Source organism: Athene cunicularia, assembly GCF_003259725.1.
Source record: "Athene cunicularia isolate RWA chromosome 13 unlocalized genomic scaffold, athCun1 chr13_part1, whole genome shotgun sequence".
NCBI lineage: Eukaryota > Metazoa > Chordata > Aves > Strigiformes > Strigidae > Athene > Athene cunicularia.
Window position 1 is genome coordinate 4,093,400 of NW_020799117.1, and position 21,918 is coordinate 4,115,317.

Consider the following 21,918-nt stretch of genomic DNA (forward strand, 5'->3'; position numbering starts at 1 on the left):
GGCGGGGTGGGGCGGTGATCGGCGTGTGGAGGAGGAAGGAGCAGCCCCGGGAGGGAAAGGGGAGCGCGGGATCGCGCTGCTGGGCTGTTAAAACAGGCTTCGTGCTGATAAAAATAAGTCCGTGCACGTAACTGTAAGAGCAAACTGTTGCAATGCTAATCAGAGGCTCGGTGGTTTTTGTTTCCTTTTTTTTTTTTTCAAGACGAGGAGCGCCCCTCTTTAAGCCGGAGTAAGGCCCGACCGGCCGGGAGGGGAAGCTCACAAATCCACATGTTTGAAACCGTCGGTAAAGAGGCTCTTTCCCGCGGAGACGATGTTAAGGCACACACGCACCCACACACACTTGTCCACCTTGGCCTTTCTTGCGTGCATCCAGTCCTGACAGCTGCCTGACAACAGATGGACCGCTTAAGTGATTTAGAATGGCAATTTTTGTTTTCTGCGGGTTGTAAACTTAATAGAGGAAATATGGGCTTGCGGTTAAAAGCACAAGACTGGAAATCAAGTGATCTGTGCGCTCTTCCAGTTGTGTAGTTTCTGATGTGACTTTGAGCTAATTGCATGAAGATATTTCTCAGTAAAATGAGGTAGGGAGGAACTGTTTCAGCAGTGGTTGTTGAATATGTTATTGAAGAGGTTCAGTAATAATTGTTGAATCTTTTGATGGAATCTGTAGGGATTTAGAGATTTTACTTGGAGAATGACTTGGGCTCTGCTTTAGCAAAACCTCCAGAGAATTAACTGTAAAAATTTACATCAGCCTGTAAGTTTTATCTTGTCACAGAAAATTAGATTGTCAGTATGTGATGGTTTTAGATGAAATCTCTTGCTGTTTTTCATTCCTTTCTTAATTTTAGATAACTTATTTTCCATGGGTGGCTTTAAAATACTGCGAACTGAGCACTGTTCATTGCGTATCTCAGTTACAGAAGTTCTGCACAGAATATCCTTATGATATTCAGAATATCCCTCTGGTATTCTGAGGAATCACAGAATTTGATTGAAGGGGGGGGGAGCTGCAAACACACTATTGCAGTCATGTGTCCATGCTCATCAAAAGCTGTAATACTTTGTGAAGTTGGCAGCTGATGGTAGTGGAAGTTAATAGAAGCAGCAAATAACTTAATTGAAGATGTTTCATAATTGGTGTGTTGTAACTTTTGAGAGTGCCCTGTCTGTGAAGGGTGGTGTTGGATTTAATGTCTTAATCCCTACCGTTTGATAGTGGTTTACTCTTACCTCTGATATTAAAATTTTGTTCACTTGGCCTTGAAATTGCTGCTAAGTGCTTAATGGCACTTACTTTTGCAAAACAAAACCAAACCCAACAAACCATATGCTTATTGAGATGCCTGCCTTTGTTAAACCATTCTTTTCCTTTCAAATGTGGAGAAAATACACTTGAGGGAGGAATTTTCTTTTTTTTCTAAAGAAAACTTTCCTAGTGGAAGTCCAAGATGGACAGTCATGGGGATGAGGAAAGGAAAAGGAAGAAGAGAGGCTTCCTCTGCTTTTCTTCGTATGACAACAAAAGGTTGTGGTGCTGTGATGCTGCATACAGCTGTGGTGGGTGATTTTTGTTTGAGGTTTGGAGTTTTAACCTCTGATGGAACCTGAAGTAACAATAACTGCACACTGTACTACCTGGTTCTTGTTATGAAGTCAAGATTCTTAATCTTGCAACTTGAGTGGGTGATCTTCTGTGCAGAGTTTTCATGATGATAGAATGTTACCTGAGCCTGGAGGAAATTCTGTCTCTCAAGATGAGGAGCGATATTAAGCAACTTTTTTTGGTTTATTGGAATGGTCTTTGCAAATGATGTTGGGATCTTTAATATTCTAAAGGACACTTTTAATTTCAGAAAAATGTCCTCTGTATTTTCTTTATAGTTCTCTAAGGAAAACTCTAAGAACCATTTTGTTGTTCTTGGCTGAATTACATACCTGCAGAAGTACTGCTGTGGCAATTCTATGCAAGTCCCTATATCGTCCTTCCCTGCCAGTTAAATTGGGGTCTTTTTGAATAAAATGCAAGTTTCTTCTAACAACTAAGATAATTTGCTGAAATTAATTTTAATGGGTTCATGTTTCTTCTTTAAAGATCTTTAAATGACTTTTCCAGTAGCAATAGGTAAGGAGCTCCTGCTCAGAATTAAAAGATTTGTTCTTGTGTGAGCTGAGAACACCTTAGTTGGTGCATGGCTAACATTGATAACTCATTAAAAGCAAGTTGAACAGCAATTTAAAGAGTTCTGCAGTTATCATTAGTCACAGTGGAAGTTCCTGCACTGTTCTCTGGAAGCCTTTTTAGCCGTGTTCCTGTGACCACGTAGAGAAGTTTGGCTGGCACTCTGGCGTGCTTGACCAGTGCGGCTTGGCAAGGTGCAGACTGCCGCTTGCCAAGTCTGCATCCCTACTGACCTACCACCAAGGTTGGGCCTGCCAGGACTGTCATCCTTGACAGAGGATCTTTGTCAGAATCGCTGCTACTGATCCACCAGCTATGAGGTAGTGTCTCTGAATTCTGGGTCAGTGGATGTCACAAACTGACAAATTTAGAATACTTTGCCATTCATTCATTCTGTGCAAGGGTGGGGGGTGGGGGGGGAAAAGCTCGCTGAATTACTATTGTCAGTGTTCCCTCCAAATCCTGTAGCTTTTGTAAACTTGTCACAGTCTTAATGCAATTCAGTTGGAGTGGAAGTGTATACACACACATATACATCTTTATTTTTCTCCTCTTTTAAAGCTTTATGAAAGTTTTCGGTCCCTTCTTTCAGGTTACGCTTTTTGTTGCCGATTCACATTTGTAGTGGCAGTATTTAGGATCTTGCTCTTTACTGAAGGCCTTGCATTTGGGCATCTGCGTTTTTGGAAGGCTTTGTCCAGCTTGATAATTTTTTAACATACTTACAGTTTTCACAAACACTAAAGATACCCTTTATTTTCCCTTTTTTTCTCTTCAGGTGTAGTATTGAGGTCAGTCCCAGTCACCCACTCGCTTGTCCATGTTTGCCAACCTGCTGATGAAGGTGTAGGCTTTTGTTTTCATGTTTAGTGATGCTTTTATATGTCATTTTAATTAAGAAATGGATGTGAACTTGTAGTTATCTTCTGTGGTTAGAGTAAATCTTAAATAACCTAAAAAACAAGGTGGTTTCAGGACTGACTTTCAGCTGTGCTGACTACTGTTGATGATGACATTCCAACATAATGCTTCTGTTGGAAAGCACCAGTTAACTGAAGTAGAAGTGTGAGAAAATGCATAGTTCTGACAAAACACTTAAGGCAGAAAGATTTTAGTTCTAGGATGGAATTTGTAGTTTTTAAGAACTTCTACAGAAGCTAATTGCTCAATAATTAGAGTGGTTGCAGAGACCAGGGCCATGTGAGGGTTGGATTTTTGTTTTCTAAGTGGGTGCCTTAAGAAACAGATAATAACATTTTTAGGTTTGGGAAGTTTTTGAATTTTGTCCTTCCCTCTCTCCTCCTATATATCACAGTTAAACTTCAGTTTTGCCATGATGCAGAACAAATCCAAAACTTTCTGTTCTTTGGTTACATTTTTTTCTGGGGTTTTCTTGGCATCAGTTGGAAGTGAGGGTGCTTTGGAAATGCAGTAGAGCTTGGTGTTAGTGAACTCTTTCAGATTGGATCTCGTTTGTGGTATAAATCAGTATCACTTGTATTTTTTTTTAACAGTAATTTTTGATAAGAGTTTAAGAAAAAACAGAAGTGTCACTTTGCTGTCTGAGCTGTTTGGCTTTCATGATTCCACTTCCATGTATGTTGTATTACTTGCTGCTTGTGCTTGGCCTCAGTTTTTGTTAGGTTTCTTTTAAGAGTGTGGTAGCTAAATACTTCTCAGCTGACAGAGTTAAATGCTTCAGGTTTTGGGTTTTTTTAAGCTGTGTTAGATGATGTACAGATGTGGAAATTAAAAGAACAAGTATTGTGTGAGAAAGCCATGTCTGAAGTTGTCAATACATTTTTTTGTTTGGAGAGCAGTCACGGTTAGTAAAATTTTTGAAGATACCAGACAATTCTTCTCTGCTCTTGTTTACATGTATTATTAGTTAGAACATACTGCCTTACAAGGCATGTTTCAAGCAAAGAAATCTAGTGCTAGTATAAAAGTATTTATCATAGGTTTTGGTCATCTGGATGTGCATTTGGATATGCAGGCCTGGTTCTGATGAAAATACCACAAGTTGCTTTTTGATATAGTTATAAAGTCTCCTTTCATATTTTACTTACCCTTAAGGGGAGGAGGAGGAAAAACGTGAGTTATATCAAGGATGCTATTCTTCATGGCTAAGATGTTGCGCAGGATAATTGAAGAAAAATCGTTCCTGTTGAGAGGCTCTGTCAAAGGTATGGAATATGTAGGCCCTTCAAGTTTTAGCCATGTTTTTTTAACCACTCTGTAACCTTTATTCTTGATGTGTGTGGAAAAACTGTGGAGGTAACATTTCTTCTATGTTTGTCCTCAAGAAGAGGCTCTAATACATGTCATTGCATGGGACTGTGTGCTGGGCTGCAAGGTCAGATGTAGACTTGGGAAAATGATACTAAAACCCAAGCACAATCCTGAGCAACTCCTGTCAGGAAATGTCTAAGAAAAGGACCTTAATAAAACTGGCTGAAAGTGATGTGTGTAGTTGTAGTTTTAGATAGTTTTAAAGAAAATATTGATAACTGAATATAGCATAATATGCTGTAATAGACCGTAATTAAGTTTCTGAGGTTTCTGTATAAATATGTTAATGTGTGTGTGGAGTCAAAATACTTGAACATTTCTGAGGTTGAAGGGGCAGTAAAGCTAAGCACAAGAGCTGAGTGCAAAACCCAGTTTTAACTGCAGATCTGCAGCAGCTCTAATGAACTACCGATTGTGTAGCTAGTTATAAGTGGTGGTTTGTTTATGTTATGAAACTGAGTCTCAAAGCAGCTTCTAACCATGAGCAGTGAAGTTCCTTATTTCAGATTGGGTATGCTACAGGAAGCTTTCTTAATTTGCAAATAAGTAAATTAGGCAGGAAGAGAATAGTGCTTGTACATGTGCAATACAGGCTTAGTATTGGCAGTAGGAGAGGATGAGGACGGTGTAGCTGTTACCTGTTTTATGCTTGTGAAAAGCATCATTCAATCTCATGCTGCTTGGGGTGATGGGTTGCTTGGTTAATGGGACTTTAGAGTTGGCACGTGGGAAGTTAGTTTGGAATCGATGGCAGAACGTGTTACATCTCATTAAAATAAACGCACTGTATGCAATTTTATATTAATCTGTTTTGCTGTGAGTCTTGCTTAGGCCCTTTTGGCCAGAAGAAGATTCCATGATAGTGAATCGAATTAATGAAGAAGATTCCATGATAGTGAATGGAATTAATCTGCTAAACTTGCCAATTTAATAATAGGAGGCTAAGAAACTCTCAGGAAAGGAACTAAAAGGTAGTTGAGTTGTAGCACTTGTGACAACAGATGAGAGGCATTCCATTTCTCCCTCCTTCACAAACGTAATTTGGAAGTTCTGCTGTTAGCCAACTTTGTTTATATCTAGCTGGCTTGAGGTATTAAGAAGGGGTTCAAACAATGGACCTGTTCACACAACTAGTTTCCTTCCATTTGCTATGGTCGTTAACAAGAACTTTAAACGTATAAATAATGCATGCCCCAAAGTCTAATTTTGATACAGCAATTACTTCCTTTTATACTCAGCCGTTAAAAGCCCCCTCATGCTACCCCATGCAATGCATTACTAAAGAGCGTTTGTAACTGTTTTTTTAAATGTAATAACTTGTTTTTCAGCCGATGTTCTCTTGTAGCTCAGCTGAAAAGTTATTTAATAAAAGCAGGTAATGCATAATAGACCCTCAGCCTCTTAAGGAAATTTAAGAAAGCTTTTTATCCCCATGAAAGTTGTTAAGAGCTTCGTCTAGAGGTACAACAATACAAGTAATCTGTGCAGCACTGAATGAAAATATGACTCCTTAAAGCATTTGGTTTTGTGCTGGCATCTTAGTGACACACTGTTGTAAGGCAATCACAGCTCATAACATGCACTTTTAAAGTCCCGGAAGAAATTGATTGCAAATATAGATGATCTGGGGAAGCTGTTTGAAGCAGATGTCGTGATTACTTAGAAACCTTTCAAAAATTAGATGCTGAAATTACATCAAATGCGAGTAAATGTTCTAAATGTGGTTTATGCTGCTGATTCAGAAATTTTAAAACCTTACAAGAGTTGTAATTTCTACATAAATACCTGAACCTACTGCTTTGTGACCTTAAATGGCTTCAAAGAAGGAAACAATCTACAAATAATTCATGAAGCTGTTCAATTCTATCTTGTTTTCTTAAGAAAAAGCTGTAAACCTTCAGTATTTTTGCTTTCCAAAATGAACTTTGGAAAGGCTTACAATGAAATAAATTCAGTGTCATTTGTACTTCTCATGGTCTTATTAGTAGTTTGTTGCCAGGTTTCTTTTCTGCCATTGCTTTTCTTGACCAGGTAAGAGTATGCTTCATCAGAAGAATCTTGAAACCCTCATGGGTGGCCAGAATGGATTTACATTAAATGCCGTTAGAGTTTTCAACTTCAGCGGTCTCGTTTTTCGGTGGTTATAGTATAAGCATGGATGTGGAAACTTTTTTTTGAAAAAGTTGAAACAGTGTTGATCAATTCTGTGACAGTGCTTCTGGAATACTTGTACTACTAGGTTTTGCTTTTGTTGATAGCTTTCAGACTAATGTACAGCTTTTAGAGTTAATTATGTTACTCCAAGCAGATTATTTCTAAAATCCTGGTTTATAGGACAGAGTAATTTATCAAATTTCTCCTGACGCTTGCCCTACAAGTACTAGTTGCTGCAAAGCCTGATTTTAGTAGAACTGTTCCAACTTTCTTTGCTTTTAGTTAGCTTGTTTATTCCATGAGCATACTTGTGGGTAAATGATGTTGAAATGATATACAACCAGTAAAATTTCGTTCCTAGTTGATGCATATTACTGTTGTGTTCAGAATAGTTAAAAAAAAAAACAAAACCAAACTATACATGATCGTAGAATAGAATCGTAGATCTGTACATTTGATTGCTTAATATAGATGGGGCAGCTGTAATGGAATAATCAGGGTGGCAACAGTCAAGAGACGTTTCTTAAAATCTTATTTGAGCTTAATTTAACTGTAGAAATTTCTAGGGTGTCTTCTGCCTTGATGATGCTTCAGGTTCTTTGAAAGCATAGCTGAGAAACAAAAATAGAGCTTTTTTTTTATTGTCTTTTTTCTGGTCTGACATTCTAGGTGGGTTCATTTCCTTTTTTAGTGGTGTGAGCAATTGCTGGTATCTTACAGCTATTGAATGTACGAGAGGCTTGGAAGTAAGTTAATTGTGACTATAAACAGCTTTTACTTTTTAGAGCAGTAAACTTTTATCCTCAGTAAAAGAATAAATATAGTCTGTGTTCTTGGCCAAGTTTATCTCCCTTTATGTATTTCCTGTTACTTTGAAGGGTGCAAAGGTTCTCATATGTGTAATAGTTCCAGGGAACTAAATTATACTTAAAGTGCAGACATGTCTGTATTTCTGATACATGATGGTTGGGTTTTTTCTTTTTTTTTTTAATAGTCTCTTCTGAGGACTTACTGAAGTAGTGGGAGACTTCTTAATTTCTTTTTTTTCCATTTTGTTTTTTATGAGAGCCTAGGAAGAAAGACCTTCAAACAGTTTTTCTGTTTGTTTTGCTTTTCCCAGTTTTTTCCATATTATTGAAACAAAGCTGAATAATCAAAGCAGTACCAATGGGATTAAGCTACTGTGTGAAATAAATGGATTTTTTTCCTATAAAGGGTGTTTATAAGGGGTTTTTTTATAACTTATACTTTTCATTGTAGCCAAATATCCTTGGGTTTGTTCCCTGCTTTCCTCACCTTCCACCTCCCTAGTAGAAAATCTAGGATGATTACATGTAGGACATTAGAAATGCTTTGTCTGGGGATGTTTGCTGTATCTTTGGCTGATGATGCTTAATACAAGGTTCTGTTATAGGGAAGTACCCGTCCCTGTGTCTGAGTGAGCTTGTAAATGTGCCGAGACACTTAGAAAAACCTTATCAGATGACTTTTAGTTAATCAAAGATGGGAGGAAAAAAGATCCCCTTGATTAAAGGTAGCTGTCTAAGAGAACCAGCACAGAGGAACTTAAATCTTGCTTTCCCCCTCACGCACACACACCTTTTTCTCTTATGTGCAGATTTGGTGTCTCGGGATATATTAGGTGTTCTGATTCGCCATGGTTTATCAAAAGTTGAGAGACAATGTTGTTTGGCAGTCTCTGTAGCAAGAAAGGAAGCATCTTTTGTTATTGACATCCTTTCTCTTAGCTCTGCTCTTGCTTTTTGCCAGCTGCTCATTGTCTATACTTGCTTATTTAGTATTCACAAGGGATTTTACAAGTTCTTATCAGTTCGTTGCCACAGCACATCATTTCCTCTTGTCATCATTACTCCTTAAATTGGTGGGGGGAGGATTTGTATTAGAGCTGGTGAGTGGTAGAAAACACCATTCATGAGCGCTGACTTGCAGTCGTGTTCTGCTCCTGTCCTCTCTGTGGCAGCTTGTAGTAAAGGTCACATTTCTAGTACTTACTCTGCCATGCCTTTTCCCCCCCTCTTTTTCTGGGGAAAAGAAAACATTTTTTTTTTGTCAAAGGCTAAAAATATCCAGTCCTTCAAATATTCTTAAAAGATAGAAGGAAGTGCAGCATAAAAATAGCCACAACTGAAAAGGTTGGCCACCTTTGAGTGCCTGGGGAAGGGCTGGTTTGGGTTTTTTTTTAATTGGGGTTTTCTTTTAATTGTTTTTTGTTCTCTTTTAGCTATCTACAGTTTATTCCTCATTTTTAAAATATTCTTCAAAAACAGGAGGTACCTAATTAGTGCTCAAGAACAAGCACATGCTTTAATATTTTCTCCTTTTGGGAAAGAAAGATCCATCTGAGAAGCTGAGCACTGCCGTGCAGTACTGGCTGTGGAACTACTGGTTCCACCGTGCCACTTTCCTGTTTCTTCACAAAGAGTTCAAGTCTTCTGGCAAAGCACTGTGACAGGGATATACCAGTTTCAAAGCATATTCCTCAAGCCCGTCTTCTGAAGCAAAGTCATGGATTTAAGGAATACTGTTAACAGAAATTGTGGTGTCCCTTGGTTGTCCTTTTCTCCCACTAATCATTAGTGCAAGAACTGGGGACTCTGATCGTGTTTTACTTTATTTAGCTTTGAGATGAGATGAGTTCCTGGTACCTCTGGGATTTTGTTTTGAAACAAAATCAGGTGCAGTGGCTAGGGTTGAAACAGGGATTCTTTTAATATCTGCCTTTTTGTTGTACCACATTCATTACTTGTTTACTAATTACTTGTTAACTCATCTTTTTAATAGAACCGAATTGGAGGAATCGATCATTATTTCTGATGTGAAGACTTCATCACTGCCATCTATATGTTTGTTTGTCAGCCTCCAAGAAAAAATACAGCTCATCAGTGGCAATAACTGCTTCTGGCATACACTGACATTTATTTGAAAAAACAAATAAAACAAACAGACAAAACCCAACAAACCTTTTTGAAGATTTGTGTCAAATGACGTCAATGGCCAGTTTGTTCTCCTTTACTAGCCCAGCTGTAAAGCGTCTGTTGGGCTGGAAACAAGGAGATGAAGAGGAAAAATGGGCAGAAAAAGCTGTTGATGCTTTGGTTAAAAAGCTGAAAAAGAAAAAGGGTGCTATGGAAGAACTGGAAAAAGCCTTGAGCAGTCCAGGACAGCCCAGCAAGTGTGTTACTATCCCCCGCTCTTTAGATGGACGGCTTCAGGTTTCTCACAGGAAAGGCCTTCCCCATGTAATTTACTGTCGTGTTTGGCGTTGGCCTGATCTACAAAGCCATCACGAGCTGAAGCCGTTGGATATTTGCGAATTTCCTTTTGGATCTAAACAGAAGGAAGTCTGCATCAATCCATACCACTATAAGAGGGTGGAGAGCCCAGGTATGTTGGAACGTGGCTGTCTTAAAAACTGAACACAAATCTCCAGGAACTGCTTACTGTTCACTCCCTCCTCCTTCAGTGCTGTATAAAAATTACATTTGGTGTGCGAGGGAGTTTGGAGGAGGAATGTTCAAAGTGTGTTTTTTCTGGTGAGGTTTTGGGGAGGTCTGTTGTCCGTTCTGTACTAGCTGTTTTTCTTTATGTTAAACCACGCTTTTCTCACAGATCTCTTAAGCCTGCTTAAAGTTAGTGACAAAATCCTCATTTCTAATAAAATAGAAAGCAGTGGTCATAAGACTTCAGTTTCTTTGAGAGACTTGTTTAAAAAACTCAGTCCTTGCAAGGAGGTGGGTAACCTTCTTTCAGGGGCTTAATATTTCATCAGCATAATATGAATTGACGAGATTAAAAAAAAATAATTGTAAGATGTAGTGTTTCCCACTTGATTTCCCATTGGCAGGCAGCAGAACTGAGCGTGGTGATCAGTTAGAGCAAGGTACATACCAAATCTGTGCCAAGCAGCAAGTCTGCTGTTAAAGCATGCTGCCATGGGAGAAGGTGAGGAGGATTGTGGTTACGAGTGCGAGAGATGAAGTATGTTACTCTGGAAAGTACAGTGAAAAGTTGCTTCCGTTGTTCCACAATATCATCGTAACCCTCCTGCAATTGGCTGTAGTGCTCAAGTGTTCTGCTGTAGCACTTGAATTCCAGGCTCCAGCACTCTTGAATTTAAAAACTCCAGCTTAGTGATAGTTGTATATTATAGCACAGATTTTGTTTGTCTTCATATAAAGGATCATATATAACTATATATTTTGACTGTATGTGCCACGTGGATTTGTTTTGTTTGTTTTTAAAAACGACTGCTTCTAGTTGCATGAAATATAAGTGTGGTTGTGCTCTGATTTTTGCAAGAGTAAAGTTTGAGTCTTCATGAAGTATAATGTAAAAAAATAAAGGCAAGAGGAAGGGGTAAAGGGATGGCAGATGAATCCCCTACCCCTCTTTTGCCCCAGCTAGTGCTGAAACTTTCATTAGGAGCAGACTAGTTTATTATTTGTGTCTATTTCCTTCCATCTCAGTTTTTAATCTAAATTTATCTGGTATTTTGGTTTGTTTTTTTCAGTTCTACCTCCAGTGTTAGTGCCTAGACATAGTGAATTCAATCCACAGCACAGTCTACTAGTTCAGTTCAGGAACCTAAGCCACAACGAACCACATATGCCACACAACGCGACATTTCCAGATTCTTTCCAGCAGCCCAACAGCACTCCGTTTTCCATTTCGCCGAACAGTCCCTATCCACCTTCTCCAGCCAGCAGCACTTACCCAAGCTCCCCAGCCAGCTCTGGACCATCGAGTCCGTTTCAGCTACCGGGTAAGTACAGCCTAAATGTCAACTTAATAAAAATAATTGAAATGTCACATGCTGCTGTGACTTACTACCTCAGGAATTTGTGATACTTGCAATAAATTGCTTTTCCATTTGCATTTTAGGGGATTTTCTTCCTAGTCTTGTTGCTGATCAGAGTTAATTGTTATAGTTTTATTTTTCCAAATGTTTTTTCTCACGGATACAATAGTGTGAGTTATTTTGAATCTCTTCAGTGTACAATAACTGATATGTACTTTAGAAGAGCATCTAGCAATGAAAAGAAAGAAAATGTAATAGGCTGAGCAAGGATTTCATTGATGTCTTTCTCTGAATAAAGACACACATGGTATTTAACTGGAAAACATCAAATTTTTGATAGGTGCTTAACTGATTTGGGTGAAAATAAGGACAAAACAACAGTTGACGGGGCAAAGGAAAGAAGCCGTATTGAGTCTGTCTGGTTATTGGTGTGGCTTATAAAGCCAAGAAATTAATAGATTAAAGAATTTATTTTTCCAGTAGCTCAGTGGCCTCATCTTTGTTCTTTCTGGCTGCCAAGTGCTGCAAAGAGAGTGTCCATTCACTGGGGTATCCCTCTTGGATAAGTACTGTGATCTCTGGGATGGAGGCATTAGTGGTATCCGGAGGGAATTTCTGAAATAAGAGGATAATACTGTGTTGGTACACAGAATACTGTGCTGAACGGAAGAATGCAGAGATCCACGGTTTTATAATGAACTCAGTCTACAGAAGCAGCAGAAAAAATAACTTTGTTAGGCTGTGGCAAATAAAGTTATTTCTTCTATTACTTGTTTCTTTTTAAACACGACGAAGAGGGTAGGCAAAAAAACCTAATGTTTGTGTGCAAAAAGTGGGAACTACAGTCATCTTGCCCAGCTGCAGGAATGCAGTTATTAAAGAAAAAAAAGCACATCTCTTTTTTTTTTTTTCTGAAGGGTCCAGTCTTGTTATTAGTCCCAGAGATAAGAATACAATTATTGAAGGAGTTAATTGTAAAGGCAGCTGGCTGGGTTGTTTTCACATTACTTTGAAAATGTGTCCAGATGTTTTAACATCTCTTGTTCAAGAGTATTTTTGTCTGTTTACAGTTGTAGAATGAATAAATAAATATTCTAAATTGTTGAGGTTTATTCTGGTTTATTCTTACTTTCTCATGTTTGTAGCTGATACTCCACCTCCTGCGTATATGCCCCCAGACGATCAAATGGGGCAGGATAATTCTCAGTCTATGGACACAAGCAATACAATGATCCCTCAAATCATGCCAAATATATCTACCCGAGGTAAGCTGTATAGTGTGGTGTAAAATTAACATGGTTTGACTTACAACTCATGGCCAAATTGAACGTGTAACTTCAAATGGTGCAGTAAACCTGGTTGATAAGTGGAAGCGGTCCTCCAAGGCATACTGGGCCTTTAACAGAATTAATTGAGAAATAAAACTTGCCTTGCTTATTTGCATCTCTTGCTTTTAAAGCCTCTGGTGCACAGTAAGGCTTACAACAAGTTGAGTTTGGTTTTTTTTCATTTCTCAGAATTAGTCTTTTCTGCTACCTTTACCTACTGTTAGAATTGTATATGCACAAAGGTTCTGAAAATGAAGTCCCAAAATACCAATTATAACTTTTTTTTTTAAAGTGGGCAGAGGAATCATGTTTCACTTGATATCACAGTCATTTATATTTTCTTGTGTAGTTTCTTTTGTTTAATATCAGGCTTAAAATATGAAAATAATTATAAAATCAGTGAACTAGATTTTTACTGTGACACATTTTATCATTAAGATCTTAATCAGGATGGTTCTTGTCCATCATGGCTGTTGATTAAGTTTTTAGTTATCTGTTGATGTTTTGGAAGGCCTGCTTTACAGTTTTATATTCAATATTTTAACACAATGTAAACTGTTATTTCCATTTTGCTTATTTTCAGATGTTCAGCCTGTTGCCTACGAAGAACCCAAACACTGGTGTTCGATTGTCTATTATGAATTAAATAATCGCGTTGGGGAGGCCTTTCACGCATCTTCTACAAGTGTCTTAGTAGATGGGTTTACAGATCCCTCCAATAATAAAAACAGGTTCTGCTTAGGTTTGCTCTCAAATGTTAATCGCAACTCAACAATTGAGAACACTAGACGACATATTGGAAAAGGTAAAGCTTAGTTGTGTTAAGCGTGATTGAGAAGCTAAGTCCTGGGTTTTATTTCAACATCTGTAGTGCAACAATGATTATTCTCAGATAGGAATAGTAGAACTAAGCTGTGGTGTATTATCTACCTATCCAGTATTGGAAGACAACTTACTTAGGCATGGTTTAATTTTAATTAGTCTAGGAATTGCATACATTTTTCCTTGGCACTAATTTAAAAGATTAAATATTACCTCATCCCTACCAAACTATAGTGTTATAGGGGCTTGCTTGTTACGGTGAAAGATATGTAGAATCTATGTCGAATTTTGTGTTTCAGCACCAAGAAACATCTCGCAGGACTTCTGATGTTGTATGTCATATCTACTTCTTAAATTAAATTCTTCATACAACTTCACATTATATCAAAGACTTTTTTTTTTTTATTTTGCTGTTCATGCAAGGTATTACGCTGCTGTCTACAGTATGTTCAAGTATCTTGCATGAGTTGGCAGCAGGACTTTGAAGTGCTAATGCAAAACTGCAAGGGCTCATTTGTCTGAGTGAATCCATGGGGCGTGTATGTGTGTGGGAGGGATTCCTGGAGACAGCAGGTTTTGCAAGATCTTCTAGTTTTCCCCGTGCTGTTTGGCTGATAGCACATATAGATGCATGGTTTTCATCTTTGATGGAATGTGCTTAGATTATCTTAAAATGTAGTACTCCTTTTCTGAATATCTCCTTTTCTGTAACTGAGTCCTGAGGACAGAACCCTGCTGCTATTGCACGTATGTACAGGCCTTTTTAACACCTAAGGTCATTTGGTACAGCTGGTCTTGAGTTTTGTTTGGTCAAAGTTACTGTTGTTTGTAATGTGTCTTCAAGACCCGTCCTGTCCCTTAACAGTTTTAATTAGAAACTACTATAAATACAGCAAAAATTTACAGATAATCCGGAGACCACAAGTTATGTTAATATCTGTTGAAAACTTGGCTCTGCGATGCTGTTGTCCAGGAAAGTGTAATGTTATAAAGGGGAACAGTTGATTTCTGGGGCGTGGGTGGTTTGACAGGTTCTTTTGTTTTGGCTTACCCCCTTTGATGGTACTGGCAGAGAAATGTTGCATGTCTGCCTGGGGTCAGAAATGTAACTAAGATCCAACAACGTGTTGTAGAATAGTGTTGACTGCAATGAGCTTTAAAATGTCTACAACGTTAATACTAATTCTTAAACCAAAACTTTGCTTTATGGTAGCAGTTCTGAGAACAATTCATTGTTTTGGGATAAAATACTATTTATTTATGGCTTTTGTTTAGAAGGTCTTGAGTTTTTGCCTCCTTAAAACTACACAGTCCTATTTGCTATTTGTGCGTTGGATTAATTTTGAAGTATCCGTGTTCTTCTCAGACTGTTAGATTACCCAGCTCCCTTCTTCAGAGATCTCTCAGAAGGTCTTTACCCAGAAGAAGTTAGCTAGCAAGTGTTGGTTGCTGCCTTTAAATAAATAGGGTTGTGCTGTGAAAATGCATTTGCCCACACCAGATTTTTCTAATGGCTGCTTATAGTTGATGAAGCCAATGGTTCCTCTGTGCAACCTTTTTCCTGCCTTAGTCCCAAGTGGATCTGCCAGTGTTCCCAGCAGTTGCTGCTGTCTGAAAGACTAGCTTGCATCTGCTGACTTGGTGCAGCCTCCTCTGGCAAACCACTGGGTGGTCTGCAGTGGATTCCCAGGGTATTCCAAGGAAGATCTAACCTGAACTGTATCCCAACCACGTAACAGTGCTGAGTGTGGGAAAGGGGAGAAGATCTGGGAGAAGGAAGGAAGTATCTCAGCTGAAGTAGCAGTGACAACCTGTGTTTGGATGCTGAAAGGATCAGCAGCTTTTGTATATCAATTTTTAGTCGGTGTTACATAGGCTGCAGAACATAAAGAGAGGGAAGGACTTACATACATAACTAAATCCAGGCAGATGTGATAAATCCAGGGGCTTTGTTGGTTTTTAAGGTCTTTAAAGCCTGAGGGTATTTAAGTTGTGCACCTAATTGGACTTACCTTTCCTTTTGCTTGATAAAATACACTGCAAATCAGAGCAGATTGTGGATATACTTTCTCATTCATGTCTAGCACTGCCCCTTCTCCCAGGACACTTTTATTGTTGTTGGAATTGCCACAGGCAGAAGCTACCAGTTTTCTAAAACTGGAGTTTTAAAATTCAGGTAAGTTTTCTAGGAAAAGAAATAGTTTGAAATAACTGTTGACGTGTGGAAGTAGCTTTTCAATGCTGTTCTGTAATTGATGAGAGACGGCCATCTAGTGGCTCGTGTATAATGAAGCCTACAGTATTTGAAATGAGAAAGTATGTTATAGTGTGGGCAAAAGAGCTTTTCTGCAAAGCTCCTCAGACAGAAAATTTACTTCTTCATCTCTGATTTACTTTATCAACTCTGAGGGAGTTGTTTTAACTATTGTATTTTTGGAAAAAATAATTCGAAACATTTTTATCTTTGTTTTCAAGGAGTTCATCTCTACTACGTTGGTGGGGAAGTCTATGCTGAGTGTTTAAGCGATAGCAGCATATTTGTACAGAGCAGGAACTGCAACTACCACCATGGCTTTCATCCGACGACTGTATGCAAGATTCCTAGTGGATGCAGTCTGAAAATTTTTAACAATCAGGAGTTCGCTCAGCTTTTAGCTCAGTCTGTCAACCATGGATTTGAAGCAGTATATGAGCTCACCAAAATGTGCACCATTCGAATGAGTTTTGTAAAGGTAAAGGAATTATTTTGAGGGCACTTAAATTTATTGTGGATTTGGGTACTCAGCAGTAATTATATTAGCCCTGTAACGATGTAGCAAAGCTATTCTGACCTGATGTGGTTCTTTTCAGCAATAAGTATGTTGAAAATGGTTAATTTGGGGAGAGGGAAATCAATGCAAGAAAGGAAAAAGCATAGGCATCACTCAATACAGCAATCTATGTATTTGATTACTTCAGTTTTCAGGACAGGGATTTAATCATTGTGGTTGCTGTAATTTTATTAAAGGAGATTTGAGCTCATGCTCTAAATTTGAAGGAACAAAGTAAACAAGACCACTTAAAGGATGTAGTAGACAAGAGCATAAGTGATTGCAGAAGAAATTGCAGCTCCTTCAAGGAGATAAATATTTTTGTAAAAATAGATCGATTTGAATTTGCGCAGTCAAACTGTGTTGTTGTTCTCACAGTAGTGTTTTTAACATTTAATCCAGAGGCTGTCCATTTCGGATTTAGCATGGAGTCCAGACTTGGGCCTTCCAGGAGGGTTTTTTTGTGTCTTGTCCGAAAGATACCTTGCTTATTTTGTCAATTATGATCAGTACTACTCAGTTTGAGAGTGTGGTGGATAGGAAGCAGGAGAGAGGTTCGGAGAAGGGATGTGGCTGTAGCCAGGAGTCATTCCTGAGTCAGCAGCGTGCTCCACAGAGGAGCTGCTGCCAACACTCCAAGTCTGTAGCAGAAAAAAATTTGGCTCAGGCTTCCAGGTGCAACTCCCCTCCCACTCCTTGCCAACCTCATTTTTTTTTTTTCTTTAGATAAAACTTGCTAGATGGTGAGTTACCTTCAGTTAAGTTCCTGCTTCTCGTTAGTACAGTTAATTAGAAAGACAAGCATGTCCTCAGCTTCACTGATAATATTTTGTTCTTTTTTTGTAGGGTTGGGGAGCTGAATATCACCGACAAGATGTCACAAGCACCCCATGCTGGATAGAAATTCATCTTCATGGGCCCCTCCAGTGGCTGGATAAAGTACTTACACAAATGGGTTCTCCTCTTAATCCCATTTCATCTGTTTCATAGTGCTGAAATTCTATCTTCAGCCTTATTTTTAGCGAACTTATTCTAATTCTAGAGAAACTTCCAGTGTGGATACTGTGAGCTATATGGAGAATGGATCTTACGGTTTAACTTTTTTTTTTTAAATCCCTTTGTGACCAATTCCATTGTGTATAGCTAATCAGTTTTACATTTCAATTTGTTCTTGTGATGCTTAAGTGACAGCTGAGCCCTAAGGGAAAAAAAGTCTATTGAAAAATTCAGAACACTTTTCCCCTCCTTCCCCTAGAACTTAAACAGGCATATGTCTTAACTGGAAAATTTTTTCTTTTTGTCCTATAGGGACAAGAATTATAAAGACTGACTTCAGAAAATAAATACATATCATAGTTTGGGATTTTTTTTAACGTTTCTGAAACTCTTTGAACATGTGCAGCTCCAGCTTGCAAGCTGTATTTTTAGCATAGTTGTTAAACATCTTAAGGTTGACATCTGTCATAAGCAAAATTAGACTTTATTAAGGCTAATTTGCCTCAGATTGGACAATGTGATTTTTTTTTTTTTTTTTTTTTTAATTTTTTGTTTAAGTGTACACATGAAATATACTTTTTACAAATATTGGAGTGGTGTAAAAACACTTGTATTGTCTATTGGAAAATGCTGTCATAAACACACTGTATATTAATGCAGAATAGCAGTTCTTAGCCTTTTCCCACTTCAGTTTTGTAATATCTTTTAACCACCGTTTTAAATAGTAATTGATACAAGGTAAACATTTTGCACGTTTCTGGAGTAGTAATTCTTGTTTTGCTTTGATTTACACTCATGCCGTTTGGATTTGGTTGCCAAGGCTATTTCTTTCTAGGTACCCTTCTCTATTTTAACATAAACACTACTATTTGTAAATGGCAGTGCTTACTACTTTTTGGAAGGAATAAGTTTTTTGTTTTCTTTTTTGGTGTTCTAGCTGTTTATTTTACCTGTCTGGAATTGATCTGTGTTAGGCCTTTTTAATCTCTCAGTAGACATTACGCAGTATTAGTGATTACACTGTATTTAATTCACTTTCAGTATGAGTTTGAGTCTCTTTGAAGACTGTGAGTGGCTTAGCAAATAAGTAACTGAATGCAGAAGCTTTTACTTCCAGATCATGTAATTTAATACAGACTTGTTGGTAATGACCAAAAGTAATCACTTCTTTGTAGTCTACATGAAACAGTGGTCTTGATCCTGTCCCTGATGGCAGGTGTTCAATCAGAAGACTTTTAACTGTAGGTGGCAGCTTTGTGGGATTGAAGGACTGCATTGATATGATGATGAAATTTCTCTCACATGTAAGGAATCCTGTTGCCTGTGCTGTTGTATTACTCAGTAGAGAATTTAAACACTGTACTAAACACTAAAAGAAATCAGTTAAATAACAGATGCATATTTTTCCCCTTTAATAAAAAAGGAGACTGAAAGAAATACTCTTAAGAGAATCAGAAGTGAATTATATACAGAATTTCTTTGCATGCAGAAAAAGACCTGTTGTATGTTTTAACTTCTCACCATCCTTTTTCTCTTTCCTGAACACTTCTTCAGAAAAGGGTTCAGTGTTTGGGGGAGAGGCTGAAAACTCTAAAATGCAAATACTTCTGAAAAGATGTGTTGCAGTTAATTACTGCAATCCTGAGACACTGATTGCTTACACAACTTGTGTTCTCTATTGAATGACAGTTTCTGCTCAAGTGTGGAAATCATGCATCATATGGTACCTAAGTAGCAAATGATCTTAAAGGAATAAAACTGTTTACGTGTCATTAAAATGTTTATGAAATGCCTTAAAGGAATAAACTGTAACACTTCTGCAGAACCCTAATGTTCTCTTGTACAGGAATTTCTGTATTACTTGGTGGTTTGTTTTCTTGGGTTTTTTTTAAAGCAGTTTCCCCAGTGTGTTTTAAAAACAAGTGCATCTTCAGGAGAAGGGGAATTGCATTGTTTGCCGCTCACCTTTGGTGTCTTCTCTTTCATTCTTTGGAACTGCAACCCACAGATGGTCCTTTTGATCGAATAAGATGCAAAGTCAGTTGGCCACAGGATCAGGCTTCTGTTTTCTTCTCCCCAGGCCTGACTTTTGTCGAGTTGCTGAATATGTATTTTGACACTACAGGATCTTTTTTTTTTTTTTCTTGACTAGCTTTATATATAATAAATGTCGTGGCACGTTGGATTAAGGAGAGATCTCAGCTGTAGGTACAAGATTTTACTTTATCCAAAATGTTTTTCACCTGGCTTCATCTCTGTTCACTTGTATGCTTAGATGTGGCCAACTAAATGACTCAAGAATGGGTGCTGAAGTGGGTGTTTGTGAGCCAGAGCTGGTGCTTAGTGCTAGTATTGTGGTTAGATGGGCTACCCATGCACTGAACCATAATTTCTGCAATAATATCCAGTTAACCCACTTGTGATGCTGTCATTAAGTACTAAAGTACTGTGGCATTTTTCTGCTTGCGTACATATTCTTGAACTCTAATATATGCAGTGCTGGGGTTATCCTTGTGACTGCTGATTTTGCCAGGGTAGCCTTGCAGGAGCAGACCCAGTAAGATTTGTCTGTGTTCAACTCTTCTGTTCCTTTTAAGTAGGACTTTTTGAGAGCTTTCTAGTTAGCAAATTTTGTGTGCTACTGGTTCATGGTGTTTGCAATCATGTTTAGCTTATCTGTGCTGCTGATACAAAATGCAGTTATCAGTGCACGGAGGGATTGGATGAGAACTGCGTGGCCCTAACGATGATTTAAGTGTAGTGATAGCAGAGAGTGCTGCTTCTCTCGCAGCATACTTGTGTTTAAGTCACTTCTTGGTCTAGATGGAGAAATTGAATCAGCCAGTAGTGTGGTAGTAGAAGATGGAACCTTCCCAGTGTAGCCCAGCTTAGACGGTTATTCATCAGTGAAAACTCTTTTGGCTTTTGTAGCGTAAGAATTTTCCTCTTGGGCATCTTTCTACTTTGCACCAACCACAGCATTAACTAACAGCTTTGGCAATACCAGCAAAGAGCCTACAACAGGCATATACTGAAGTTCTTTCTGGGTTTGCTTTTATAGTCACTAAGATAAGATAGTAGCTTGGATATTCCTCCTCAGAGGACTTCAGTCTTGCTGGCAGTCAATCCAGTGCCTTGCGTAAGTATTACGTTCGTTTAAATGCAATTAGGCATGATGTAGTTGTACACAAAGGATGACATTGGGTTATAGTATCTATAGGACCAAAATAAAACTTTCTAGTATGAGTGACTGATGAGAGACAAATCTAACAGAACAGCCCGTTGTTCAAAAGAATGATGAATCAGCCCACGTGTTATGATTTGGTATAGAATTCTTTAAAATATTGGAATTATTTCAGGTTTGGCTTGAAGCTATGATTTCCCCCCCACCCCAGTATTACAGTGTGAAAGTTGTCAATTCTTGGGCAGATACACTTGCAGTGTAAGTCTGGAGAACACTAAAATGTGTCAAGCTTTCTCCCTAGCTTGAAATTATTTTTTTTTATTTTTTCAGGAAATTGTTTTAGTTGCCCAAAGTGTGTTGCTAGTGATGGTTTTTAGGAAAAAAAAAACTAAAAACAACCCACAAACCAGACCATTTTGTAAATGTTTTGCTTCAAAAAACGAACATGTGACTAACTTTTTTTTTTGTAGTTGTGAAGTTTCTGTTTAGGAAGGTAACCCATTCTGAATTCAAATCAATAGACCAAACCATCAGATTACAACATAATGTTGCTTTATTGTGCTGCTCCATAAACCTGCTTCTGTGTTTGTTGCAAGCATAACCTTTATGCTTCTGTTTACATTGTAGGAAACACAGTTCTAGCAATGAGTTTTTTCATTTAACTCTAAACATCTTTTTATTTTGTTAATTTTAAAATTATTAGGTTTTGCTATGTTATGTTTTTAAAGATATTTTTTGCATACTGCTGCTCGTATTTCAATAAACAAAACAAAAAAACCCACAGAATTTCCTGATTTCCTTTATCTGCAATTCAGTATGTCTCAAATATTTGTTTACAAGGGTTGATTTATGAGTTCTTGTAGCTCTTGATGCTGATGCCTTACCATGTACATATTCCTCCGCATACAAATGTAATATTGTAATTTTAAAAATACTTTTCTGTTGCTTTTTGGCAATGCAGAAGCTGCAGTGCTCTGAAGGAGAGACTACATCATTTCATTTGAGTGCTTTTTTTCTTGTAGAATGCAGCCAGCTAGAACCGTATCAATTTTTTGGTATTTACAAAAATAGTTAAATCAGTAGCATAAAAAATGTCAATCTAAATATAAGACTTCAGCAACACTGATTGTGTTGGGGGTGGTTGGGGTTTAGTTTTTTACCGTTGTGGCTGACCATAACTCTTTTAAAAGCTGTCATCGTGTCTGAATGTATAGATCTTTAACCTGATGACCGATTGCCTCTTCACTGGAAGGAAGGCTGTTTGAATATCTCTTGAAACCCAAGTTCTCTTCCAATGAAATGGACATTTAGGAGTTTAGTGAGCT

The 21,918-nt window shown here is 38.0% G+C and overlaps 1 protein-coding gene across 2 annotated transcripts in view; it reads left to right on the plus strand.

Moving 5' to 3' along the window:
• Positions 1-21,359, plus strand: part of SMAD5 (SMAD family member 5) — a 28,890-nt gene extending 7,531 nt beyond the window's left edge. The window contains exons 1-7 of one of the 2 annotated variants that reach the window (XM_026858206.1): positions 7,303-7,380; positions 9,437-10,039; positions 11,166-11,417; positions 12,599-12,718; positions 13,365-13,586; positions 16,079-16,335; positions 17,260-21,359. In XM_026858206.1, coding sequence (XP_026714007.1) covers positions 9,637-10,039; positions 11,166-11,417; positions 12,599-12,718; positions 13,365-13,586; positions 16,079-16,335; positions 17,260-17,403 — 1,398 coding nt within the window. In that variant the 5' untranslated portion in view covers positions 7,303-7,380; positions 9,437-9,636 and the 3' untranslated portion in view covers positions 17,404-21,359. Of the gene's footprint in view, positions 1-7,302; positions 7,381-9,436; positions 10,040-11,165; positions 11,418-12,598; positions 12,719-13,364; positions 13,587-16,078; positions 16,336-17,259 lie in introns of those variants that run through there. The other variant, XM_026858207.1, reaches the window with a different exon arrangement.
• Positions 21,360-21,918: the final 559 nt, after the last annotated feature.